Source organism: Lottia gigantea (assembly GCF_000327385.1).
Source record: "Lottia gigantea unplaced genomic scaffold LOTGIsca_5, whole genome shotgun sequence".
In the NCBI taxonomy this organism is placed as follows: Eukaryota; Metazoa; Mollusca; class Gastropoda; family Lottiidae; genus Lottia; species Lottia gigantea.
This window is the reverse complement of record NW_008709715.1, coordinates 3,481,785-3,494,583: the sequence shown is the minus strand read 5'-3', so window position 1 is coordinate 3,494,583 and position 12,799 is coordinate 3,481,785. Positions and strand designations below refer to the sequence as shown.

Here is a 12,799-nt window from a genome sequence, read left to right as displayed (position 1 = left end):
TAATATAAACATTGATGTTGCGCATCACTAATTTCAGACTCGGGCTAAATTATTATTATTATTCTTTAAAAGAAAATTGCAAATCAGTAGTTTATTTGGAAGATAATTTGGACATAAACACTGGCAACCTGCTCATATTACACCATAATTTATCAATATCTTCATAATTGATAACGTGCTTTTATTATTATTATTGTTAAAAAAAATATTTTATAGACTCCATTTTCCAGTATTCGTGGTTTCGGCGAGTTTGTTCCGCCGTTATTGATTGAAACATGATTGAAAAGACTAGATAATCGTTACTGAAATTGGTGCGGGATAGTTCTTTTATTTGGCGCGAGTTGTCTCGCGTTGTTCCTGTACTCGAGAAGAAAAGTGAACCGGCGTTTATTTACATTGAAAAGACAAAATGACGGAAAAGGAAGAAGGAGGTATTAATGAATCGTCAGAGGACTTTGTCATTTATCTTTTTGATTACTTTGGACCGCTATACTATATTAATTGCGGGCTTACTGGCGAAATACTTTTTACTTTGCGATTCCCCACCCCACTCATAATCATCATTGTTTTGTCTCAATTCCCCATAGGCATTAGCCTTGATTAGCATGTGGTTGTGTAACGTTTTTTTTTTATCAGATGTCCATTCATTTTGTCTGGCATATTTGAATATGGCTCTACCTTATGGAATTCTATCTGAATAATTACTATAGTTAATAAGCCTATCTGAAAGCCAATTCCCAATGACAGTGTATTTATTTCATTCGGTAAAATTTGTACATTTTACAGCAGTGATATCAGAAGGGTATGATGATGCTGTCGAAGAACGAGTTATAAATGAAGAATACAAAATATGGAAGAAAAACACCCCTTTTCTTTATGATTTGGTCATGACGCATGCCTTAGAATGGCCAAGTTTGACAGCTCAGTGGTTACCTGATGTTTCAAGGTTGGTGACATTTTCTAGTTGTTGCTGCAGCAGCATGATTGATAGACGCTACAGCTCAATATTATAAGCTATTGGTGGTTTAAAAGATTGTAAAGGAGGGTTTTGAGTCTTTGTATGGCAATATAATGATTCTTGTAATATATTGTTGACAGGTTAAACCATGTTGTCTTGATATCAGTCCTCTGCAAATGAAAATGATTAAATGACCTTGTAGCATTGGATAGACAAATTACAAGAGGTGTATTTGTTGAAATGCTTAAAAGATATAGCTTTTCAGGATGTTTCAGGTATTCATTAACATAAGAAGGAAAGGGGTTGGCTGCAAATGTTTTCATCCTTGATTTGACATTAATTTGTTTAATTTTTCTAGACCAAGTGATAAAGATTATTCCCTACACAGACTGATTTTAGGCACACACACGTAAGTTATCCTTCAAGGTTATTATCAAGTTACTAACAAACCTTTGTAGCCTATTTTCATTAACTGTATTAATGGAATAGAACTGAAGGACATAACATATGTTGTGATAATGGAAATCCTTTCCAGACAAAAAGATGTTGTATTCTGATTAATATTTTCTGAAGATTGTCTGTTTGGTTATGATGTTAATGTTGTTTTTTGTTGCAGATCTGATGAACAGAATCATTTATTGATAGCTAGCGTACAATTACCTAATGATAATGTTCAATTTGATGCTTCACATTATGACAGTGAAAAGGGAGGTAAGTTTGATTTCCTGGAATAATTAAGGAAAATTGTGTTTGGAATCTCATGGATGCTTATCTTTATGTTATTCTGTTTTTCTGCAGAAGTTTATTGAACCTTTCATTTTGTGTTTTACACTTAAAATCTTTGTTTTATTGTTACATTTCATTTTTATGAAGAGAAATTAATAGTCATAATGTCACATTCAAGAGTTCAAGAAACTAATTCTTTCTTGTTTTTCTTACAGAATTTGGTGGATTTGGATCTGTTAGTGGTAAAATTGAAATAGAGATAAAAATAAACCATGAAGGTGAAGTGAATAGAGCCAGATCCATGCCACAGAATCCATTTATCATTGCTACAAAAACACCATCTTGTGATGTCCTGTTATTTGACTACTCAAAACACCCTTCAAAACCAGGTCAGTGTGAATAATTTACAAAATAAAACTTAAAAGGTCACCTAACAGATGTTTCACACTACTGAATTAGATATTGGATGAACTCAAAAATCTAGAGCTATGTGATGTGAGGTTCAATAATTAGGATTTTAATGTGAATTTACTGATTGGTTTCTTGTAGATCCTAGTGGTGAGTGTCACCCTGAATTAAGATTGAAAGGACATCAGAAAGAAGGGTGAGTTATAAGATTATTTTACTGTTTATTTATTCATATGCAAACCTTGAAATAGATTGGTAGAATGGAGGTTGAACTTACAAAAATCTAATGACCTCAAATGTCTTCATTAGCCAAATCTGATGCAGAAAAGTAGGACGTAAAACTGCATTTCATGTGATCAGTTTGTATGTGAACATACTGGCTTCCTGAGGTTGTGTTGTATTAGAGGAGAATGATAACTGTATTATATTTTTTTAGTTATGGTCTGTCATGGAATCCTAATTTAAATGGACATTTATTAAGTGCTTCAGATGATCATGTAAGTAAATTATAGTTTGGTTGTGCTTAGAACGTAAAAGACATGAAATAAGTTCAAAGATCTTAACATGACAGCAGTTAATTTCTACAGGAAGGGGATTAATATTCTATTACAAATATCTTTAAAGGTTGGATTCATTCAAGACTGGTCGAACAAAGAACTAAATTTTAACACACTATTGTTAAAGATTCAGTTGTCCGAGTTGACTTTTTATCGAAATGAGCTCATTACACATGCAAAATATTTTCTAAATGACAGACATAATATGTATTTACTCCAATTGCAGACAATATGTTTATGGGACGTGAATGCTGGAACTAAAGATAGTAAAACAGTTGATGCTCATACAATATTTACTGGTCATACATCAGTTGTAGAGGTAGGTAATATTTTCAGATTAACATTATTTCAGTATTGAACAACAGTACAAGGAAGGACTTGGCTAGTTGACTGCTGACTTTGTGATATTGTTAATGATCTAAATTGAATTGAGTTGAACCTGTTGACATTTTAATTTCAGGATGTTGCATGGCATTTATTACATGAAAGTTTATTTGGTTCTGTTGCTGATGATCAGAAATTAATGATGTAAGTTTAATAGTCATGCTACGTGAAATCAGACTTTTTTTTTTTTGGGGCATACCTTTACCAATTTGTGCATGAAATTTGTACCAAATCTTTGTATTGCTCTAAAAAGAAAAGTTAACTATGCTTAAAGTTACATATTTTCTGTTACATAAGTTACTGTTCTTTTATCCCAAATATAATTCATGATGTCTTATGAATGAATCCACAACTGAGTCTAATGAATATGATAGACAAATTTAGATTTGGCATATACTTGGTCGGTCGAAGCATTTTGTGGTTTTAAAAGCTCACACTTTCCATATTTAATGATTATTATCAAAGGAGAGTGTCAATACTGATATGTTTATTGTTTATTTCAGTTGGGATACAAGATCAAACAACCCTAATAAACCCAGTCATACAGTAGATGCTCATACTGCTGAAGTTAACTGTCTCTCATTCAATCCTTACAGTGAATTTATATTAGCTTCAGGCTCAGCAGATAAGGTAAAAATCATTTAAGATGGTCTTGATAAACCAGTTCTTTCATTAAGATACTGTAGTAATCTAAAATTGACTTTAATACAGTCCTGTGCTTTGAAAGGTCAAAATGCACTGTCATATTAAATTGGCTCTTGTTTTCAAAATGATTTCTTATATTCTGGAAAGCTGATCTATTTATTCATGTAACTAATACCTGATCTATTTATTCATGTAGCTTTGAACAAGATAAAATTAGTTATAATTTTCCTAAATAGGCATATTATCATTTAATAACTTTTTGTGCAATATTTCAGACTGTTGCCTTATGGGATTTACGTAATTTAAAACTCAAACTGCACTCCTTTGAATCTCATAAAGATGAAATATTCCAGGTAAGCTTTCAATATTCTTTTATTAATATTTCATTATAATCCAGGGAGAGGATAACTGATATAAGCGTAGTATATTGTAGGGCATATGTGATCAATCAAAATCAACTTTGACTGATGTGTAACGTGATGAATAAAATATTTAATACAATAAATTATTTCTAGGTACAATGGTCACCCCATAATGAAACTATTCTAGCATCCAGTGGTACTGACAGACGATTACATGTATGGGATTTAAGGTAAGATACGGATTGCTTGCTTAAAATCTACCCCATTTATTTTCTTCAACTCAGTATATTATGATTACTTCTTTCATCCATTCTCTGCAGATGTAATTTTGTGAGTCTATATATTAGGCTGCCTCCTTTTGAACAGTCGTTCAATTTATTTTTTAATGTTTGTACTTTATTATATAGTAAAATTGGTGAAGAACAATCTGCTGAAGATGCTGAAGATGGACCTCCAGAACTACTAGTAAGTGACATGATCCCTTGATAGGATCATGGGTTATTTGAAATTAAACCAGTCAATGACCGAAATTTAAACATTGTTAACATTAATTACCCTTATCCCAAATACCAGGTTTACTTGCTTCAGGGAAACACAGTAGAAATGCATAGTAGTTTCGGATGTGTTGGAAAGACAAAAATTACTTATTTGAGGCTGATTTTTATTCATTACAGTTTATACATGGTGGACATACAGCTAAAATATCAGATTTCTCATGGAATCCTAATGAACCCTGGGTAATATGTTCAGTATCCGAAGACAATATCATGCAAGTCTGGCAAATGGTAAGGCACTTTTCCAACCACCTTTTTCTCGGGGGCATAGAGATTTTTCTGCTCCAGTTAGGGTTTATATTAACAAAGATATGGGTAATAATTGGGGATACTGAGAATGTCTGCCAGGGAGAGAGTTAATGATTGGGCCCTGAAAGGTGTGGCTGAAATACATTTATTTATTTGTAGACCAAAGCCATTTAAAGCAGCCTTAAGGCTTATATAATTTGTGGATAATCTTTATTCAAGATAAATGGCATTTATGTATTTTTTTTTTTTTTATATTAGGCTGAGAATATCTATAATGATGAGGAACCAGATACACCTGCTAGTGATCTAGAACAAACAGCTTCCTAAATATACTAATTACTGTATATAAACATTGTGCTATAAACTATTATACCATTCATTCATCACAGCTTTAGTCAGTGTCGAGTTATATTGTGATGGCGCGTGCTCTGTAAATAACATAACCAATATCATCAGTTTGGACACATTAAAATTTCATTATTTTGAAATTGTGACTTGTCGCCATTATATCAAAAACTCGACTACAACATGGATTTTATGGTGTGTGGATCAGAGAATTCAAAATGTGTAACATATTTAGATTAGAATCAAAGAAATCTAGATTCATTAGTTATCTTTCTTTTCTTTTATTCTATTAGTATGTTCTTTATTAATCATGGTACATAACAGACATTGGTAGATATTATAATGTAAAATAACTGATTTTGACCCAGTCTGATGTCAACTTGATATTGTCAGTATTAGAAAAATGTCAGTGTAAACTATTGGTGTGAAGAGAAGATAGTGTGAGAGATTAGATAAATGATGAGCAGATTTTAAAATTAACTTTTTCTTATTTTAACATTGTGGATCAAAGTATTCCTTTTATGAAAGTTTGGGTTGAGGTATATAGTCTACCCACCAAAATATATCTGACAAGACCTTCTCCCTGTCTGACTGGTCAAATTGTAGTTTTACAAAGATATTTTTTTCTCAATTAACTTCTGTGTGCTGTCATTCATTTAATAAACATATATCACCTTATTGTAGTTAATATCTACTTTATTATCAGTGAAAACATGAGGCTTAAAATATATCACAAGCTTTTCAATTAACTCTATTGTACAGGGGCAATAGATATGCAACACTGGGAATTCCCTTCCTTGCCTGCTGCTCAGGCTATCTTCTTTCATGTCTGAATCCAAGTATGAAACGAGCCAGCAGAGTCAACCATGCTTTTCTGCCCAATGTAGAGTTTTTTTTTTCAATCAGGATAGGCCACAATGATGCTGTGTGTAAAAATGCCCTTAAAAATGATATATTGTAACTGACATTTCTTGTCATGTGAAGGCAAACATTTGAATGTGAATTTTAAACAAAAATTCCCTTTTTATGCCCTTCATAATACAGCCCCTCATTATATTCAATGAACTTGGCCACATTTATAAAAAAACCCTGATGAGTATTTACCATTATTTATAAGAATCCTGGAAACTATCTGACACTAGAGAGATATAGACGATTTTGATTATGTCTGATCGACCCTTTAACTGTAATTTTAAGTTTTGCGGATTCGGATCTGGATATGTCAGCATACATATTTGGTCATGTAGAGCCATGCCAGATCACTATTAGAATATTTTATGTGTCTGGATAATCTAGTCAAAAGTTCCAAAATATTGGTAATTGGATGAGTTTATTTATAGTTTGCAGGGGAGAAATTTAGAAGACTGTTCCATTGTTTAAGATCCAAGATGTCGAACAAAACAAAGTAGTAAAAAGGTTAAAAGAAGAAATATTATTTGCTAAAATGTAGAGATGAAGGTAATCACAATTGACTTGTTGCTGAGCCTTTAAAATACAATTCTTTTATTCTGAAGGATGACACTGTGAGTGTGACTTGCCTGGCTGACATTGCTTATTTCTTGTATGGGGTCATTAGTCCATAACATCTGTCGTTATTCCAGCTATAGTTAAAGTTATAAACTGGAGTAGGGTAAGAAAAAAAAGGCTCTGTGACCCTTCAAAAAAACCCATTAAAACAGTTTTGTTGTCCCTACTTTTGCCAAAAATATCTATTCAGATGTGTCTAGGGGCATTGAGGGAGCTATTTTTTTTACAACCCTACAGGCTGCTAAGACATCATGCACCTCCAAATATGTCTCAAGAGCTTCTAAAAAGACATGGATTATCTGTTGGTTAGGGTATGTAGTGGACTATTTGCGATTAGACCAAACTTCCGTTACCGTATGTTTTTTTCATATTTTTAATATAGCCACTTCAATTATAGGATCTTATGACAGCCCTCTTAAAGGTTCGTCAAATTAACCTTTTGATCTAACTTGATGACGTCTGCTTTTATCAATCATTTATCAGTAGGCATGTATTGTTATTTGTGTGAACAGGTAGATCAAGACGTGAAATTAATTTGGTGTGTCGAAAAAAACAAAGAATATTTCTTCTCCTCCTACAATTTTAAACATTCTTTATTGATCTGGTCCCAGGTAGGCTATCTGATTTTTCTTTTGAAACTTTTGTAGGCTTAGGGATAGCCCTATTGATTTGGTGAGGTTGGGTCAACAACTTTATCTATCTTTTAGATTTATCAAAGAGATAAAGAGAAACATTTAATTTTAACTAAAATGTAGGCCATGTTGCAGTTTATAGTATCTATTGTGAACTAACTAAAACATAGTGCAGTCTCTAAAAGCTAGAAATGGCAGGGAAATACTTTGTAAGATAGCAGCATGACATAAAGAAAAGCTTCAAGTGAACTGGAGTAAATAGTAATGTCTTTTTGTTGTAAACCCTAAATGGAAAAGTAGTTTACATTATGTACCACAGTTTTTATAGAAATGAATAGGTTGCTATCTTTATTTATTATATGGGAACATGTATGACTATTGTGTACATCATTTCCATATATAAGAATTTATTCATTTAAAGTTGTGTTGCCCTCATTTTTAAAAAGTAGCTTAAGCTTTTTTAATGATATATTTTGAAAAGAAACATGTTATCATGTGCTTTTTGTGCTTAAAGCCATAAAGCTGAATTATATCTCAGTTTTCCAGCTCTGTTTAAAATGATTCAATTAAGATTAACATTATCAGCTGATACATCTCATTTTTAGCACCAAAAACCAACAGTGAATGTGTATGAATGGATTAATTATATTATTTAATTAAAATATCAATGGTTCAAATTTTCAGCGTTAAAATCGATACAAATAAATGATAGTATTAATACTGAATAATATTACAGTATATTGTATATCCCTTAAAGATTCTTTCGAGATTTTCTTAAGATTAAACTTTCATCATTAAGCTAGATTCAATCGGGTTATTTGAACAGGCCATGTGACTGAAGTACATTTTATTAATGTATATAGTTGTCGATATGTATGTATTAAAAAATATTAGAGTGAAATTCCAATGTGTAAAATTAAAGGATGGACTCTGTGATGTTCTATGATTTCAACCAGTTATTATCATCTCTTAAGCAGATAAGTGTATTACTTTGACATGAGCTTATGACATTATGTCTTGGTGACTTGGCAAGTGGTACACTGAATGGCATTATCATTATTAGTTATATGAGTAGTAGAAAATGCAATGCAAAACTCAATTCAATTTCATTTCATTTGGATCATATTTGTCTTTTATGAATTATACCACAGTTTCTTTATTAAGAGGTGAACAAAGTCAGATTTTTTAGATGGCTATATCCCTTTGAACTACTTTACTGAGGTATGAACCTTTTTCAAAAAAATCAAATTAAAAATAAGGATGTTGACACTTCAATTCTAATTTAAAATAACTTAAAAGCACAGAGGTTTTTTCTGTAGAAAAATGTACTTCAATGATATTTAAAGGTTACAGCACACTCCAACTTGAAGTCTTTGATATTTACCTGAAAGCACAAGTCAAAGTGAAAGTTTTTGTGTGTAAACAATGAAAGTGATGAGAACAATGTAAATGACAAGGGAAAAGAGACTACAGGCTAGGTGGGGTGATAATTACCTGACTATCATTCTGACAGACTTAAACACTTTAACAACTGATAATGACAGGGCGATAGCATTACCCCCACAGCCTCTTTTGTTTATTTTTAGGGGATAATGTCACAACCCCTATCTATCAATTCTGATCAGGAGAGTTTCGTTTCGGAAAGAGGTTAGAATAGTGGACCCTAGTGGAAGCCTGAGGTAAGTGAAGTTTTTCTTAGGAACATCTATTTTTTAAGAAAATAGGTCAAAGAGATTGTTTCAGTCCCTCACACTTACAGCTATATGAAAGAGTAATTATTTGCTTAGTTGATGATCTCAAAATTATTCTCTTTCATTTATGTTGAGAACTGTCCTTGGTTGGTTCTGAAGATATTCACTGTTGTGGTATTAATTAATATTTTGAAAACTACTGAGGAGAACTTAGTATGAATGTATTAGGAAATTATGTCATGGTTTCAAACTGAGATTATAAATTTTCTAGATAAAAGACTTGTAAAAGATTTTGTGAAAATTTGTATCATTTTCAATATTTAATGTTAAATAACATATTCTGACCTAACACTTTATCCATGGATAACTTTCAAAAGAATTTTTTCCAATTTACTTTTATTTATTTTTAAATTATAATCTTTTGAATTTGGGTAAAATCCTGTATCTTGTCATTAAAACCTCTAATTTTCAAGTGTCAATACGTTTTGTGTGGATACATTGTATTTCTGGTTGATAAAATGTATCGTGGTAAGATTTGCTTCTATCTTGAAACTTTTTAAGTTTATACATACTCACACTCCTAGTTATATAGAAATATTTATTTTAGCATTGTCAATATTTCAAAAGAAACTTCAGTTCAAAGATTAGACAATCCCATTAAATTTAACTATCGAGAGCCTAATGAACAATAAACTGTGATAGCATATAAAATGAATCAACTTTCTTGCTATTGACCACTCAGATAGGAGAAAATTTGAAGGAAACTTTGCATATAGCCAATTTTGTTTAAGATAGACCCTAAAAATTAGTCTAAAATGTCTAAATATGTCCACTTAGTGTACTTAATCCAGGTGTATGTGTTTCCTAAGGATTTCATAGATTAAGATCATTAACTTATATAAAGTTTTATCTTATATCTGTATAAGGATAAAACAATTCTTGATTTTAAAGCTAAGGTATGTGTCTGTTTTCTGATATAGACAAATATTAACCCCAATTCATTAGTCGAAATTGTGTCATCATAGTTAAAATAAGCAAGATGCTCGGTTTATGGGGTAGGGTAGGACCAGAGTCTTAACTAGTTAAACTTAACGACTTTTATCATCATACTACTAGATATTTATCTCATGGATTGATGTAACTTTATCAAGGATTAACACCCAGCTTATAATGAAACAGAAAATTACCCCTACTCAGTATATTGCAATATTAAAAAAAATGGATTCTAAGGTTCTCTGGCCTTGATAATTTATCAGAGTCTCTTATAGCTTTAAATTCAACCATTCTGATTTTCTAAGGGTATTTGTAATTCCAGAAAAAAGATTATGTTGACACGTTTGCAAACAGAAACCACAGATGTTTATTGGAAATCTGAGTGGTCAATGCAAATAGAAGCCAGAAGTGTCGCTGTTGTAGCTCTCTATTGTGCTATAAAGTGATCAAATTGTTCTTTTGTTGGTTCAATATATATCAAATAATTTTATATATTGGCCTTAAATTGTCTTCTCTATTCTAATAACTATAGATTAAACACAATGATTCTTCACTCATAAGCAAGTTATAACTTGGTATGTTCTCACACTTGACTGTTCAGTTCGAAAAGGTAATAATCATTTATCATTCAATCACTAACAAACTGTTTAGTTTATATACCTTCATTAAGGCTCAACAATTCATGGACAAGGTGCATGGTCCAAGCATAGAGTCAAATTTCAGACACAAACCTTCTTTTAAAAGTTTTTAAAGGGATATTTCGCTTTTTTGTAAAAAGTTTACATTATCAAAAAAATCTTAAATTATACCTGAAAATATTTCTAAAGTATGCTATTTATATCTATGTATCTTCTTGATCAAACTGAATTGGTTTTAAAAGGGTTAATTAAAAACGGAGAGTACTAATTGTTAATTAAGCAGTATGACCTAGTTTTGGTTTTTGACTTAATAATGACTCGATATTATTAGTTGAAACCTTAAGAATCAGGGTGACATATTTCTCTAGAATTAGGCATTAATTTTACTAGTATCTGTTCAGTAGTTTTCAAACAGCTTCAAAAACGCATAAAGAATTTAAAAACCTTACGTGAAAATTAACGGCTGAATATTTTTAGTTAAAACTTCCAGATACATTAAAGGACATATTTGTTTAGATTTTGGTGTATAGTTTTTGCAAATATTTAGTCTACGCCTAACCACATAGCAGACAACAATCAACTCTCTGAATAGGGAGATAAATTAAAATCTAGTGGGATCAATCAACCCTGATTAGCTTGCAGACGTCAAGTGAGTCTTGTGATATTGAATGTTGATGGAATGATTAAAGATGCATGTATATTTAAAGGGATACATCCACCTAGATTTCCCTCGATTTTTCTTGCAATTTTTGTCAGAAGGAATACAATTACGTAGGAAAATAACATAAGGCTGTATTCCTAGATACATAATATTATAACTGTTGTCACTTTGTTTTTATACAAAGTTATTTGATGATATCCCTTTAATGATCTCAACTTGTCAATAGACTTCAGTAAAATTGTTTACACTTGAAAGACTTTGTGATGAAACATTCTTGTAAAGTGTTATTTGACATTAGTTTGTGGAAATGTTGAATTTGTGTGTGTTTGTTTGAGTAATTGTAAAACACATTTACAATGGTTTTAGTCACTCGCCGGTAGTAAAGTTTCAATTTTGTTAGTCTTGTTTCTCACATTGTTCAAATATTACACAGTAAGACTACGATGACACTGTCCAAATATCTTGCGTCATTTTCTTTTTCTTTCATTCTGCTGAATCAGCTTGTTTTATTTCTAAAAAAAGTGTATAGTTTTGTTGCTTAATGAACAGGATTGAAGATTGATGTATCATGGTCCTTGTCCAATGTCTGTTATCAGATTCACATAACGTCAGTCATTTGAAGTAAACTCTGGCAATGAGACTTTTAGGTTGTCATCGATTTATGAAAATAAATGAGAAATTTTATTTTAAAGAAAATAATTTTTTGACTATAATGTGGACAAATGACAGGCAATTAAACATTTGTTTAAATACTTTAAATTCAAATAACAGAAATCACTTTAATAAGGGAGTAGATATCTATAGATAAACACATGCACTTAAAATAAAATCTACATGTGATTGCTTTGTTCAATAGAGATGAACTGAAAGGAAATCCGTTATACAGTCTATTAGATGACAATTGTAGACCAACACATGTGAGCCTCCATCAACATTTTTAAGAGTGTTCCAATTAGAGTACACATATCCTGCCTTGAATATAATACAGCTGATGAATTAAAGCACTTAAATGTAATTCTATTGTCAGTCACCTGTATTAAGATAATCCAGATAGTATCAGTTTCCATAGCAACATTATTGATCAGTACCACTTCCTTGAATCTAATGTAAAGTTCTATTGGATTGGCTAATATTCTAGATCTAGTTCACTTCCTAAGATTCACAATTACAGTTGATCACAATAAGAATGATATGAATAGAGAATTATTCTTATGATTCCATAAAAAACAGGATTATTTTCATTTTTAATAATCTTCTGTTTCATAATGCAAGGTAGACTTTTCAATGATGTGGCTGGAATCATGATTAAAACTGAATAATTTTTTTTTATAAAAGTCAGGCAACTTTGAATATGATTTTTCTTTTCATTTTTCAGCTGCAAGTTATTATTTGAATGTTAGGACACAGAGGAAGTTAAGAAAGAAAAAAATGTCAGGGAAAGAAAAGAGCGGGAAACCGCTTGATGAAGC

The 12,799-nt window shown here is 31.3% G+C and overlaps 1 protein-coding gene across 1 annotated transcript; it reads left to right on the top strand.

Moving 5' to 3' along the window:
- The first annotated feature begins 343 nt into the window (after window positions 1-343).
- On the top strand, window positions 344-5,866 carry LOTGIDRAFT_205756 (hypothetical protein). Its single transcript, XM_009061969.1, has 15 exons — window positions 344-431; window positions 787-946; window positions 1,317-1,367; window positions 1,575-1,669; window positions 1,900-2,073; window positions 2,234-2,288; window positions 2,529-2,589; window positions 2,876-2,968; window positions 3,110-3,177; window positions 3,537-3,663; window positions 3,954-4,031; window positions 4,194-4,270; window positions 4,448-4,505; window positions 4,715-4,825; window positions 5,102-5,866. Exons 1-15 carry the CDS (start codon window positions 410-412, stop codon window positions 5,168-5,170), a joined length of 1,299 nt encoding a protein of 432 aa, XP_009060217.1. The 5' UTR covers window positions 344-409; the 3' UTR covers window positions 5,171-5,866.
- Window positions 5,867-12,799: the final 6,933 nt, after the last annotated feature.

Bases quoted from the DNA above. Each gene is read 5' to 3' on its own strand.
- LOTGIDRAFT_205756 (XM_009061969.1), top strand. From the start codon at position 410: ATGACGGAAAAGGAAGAAGGAG. The intron at 1,368-1,574 runs GTAAGTTATCCT...TTTTTGTTGCAG, and splicing joins CTGATTTTAGGCACACACAC to ATCTGATGAACAGAATCATT. The intron at 2,590-2,875 runs GTAAGTAAATTA...CTCCAATTGCAG, and splicing joins TAAGTGCTTCAGATGATCAT to ACAATATGTTTATGGGACGT.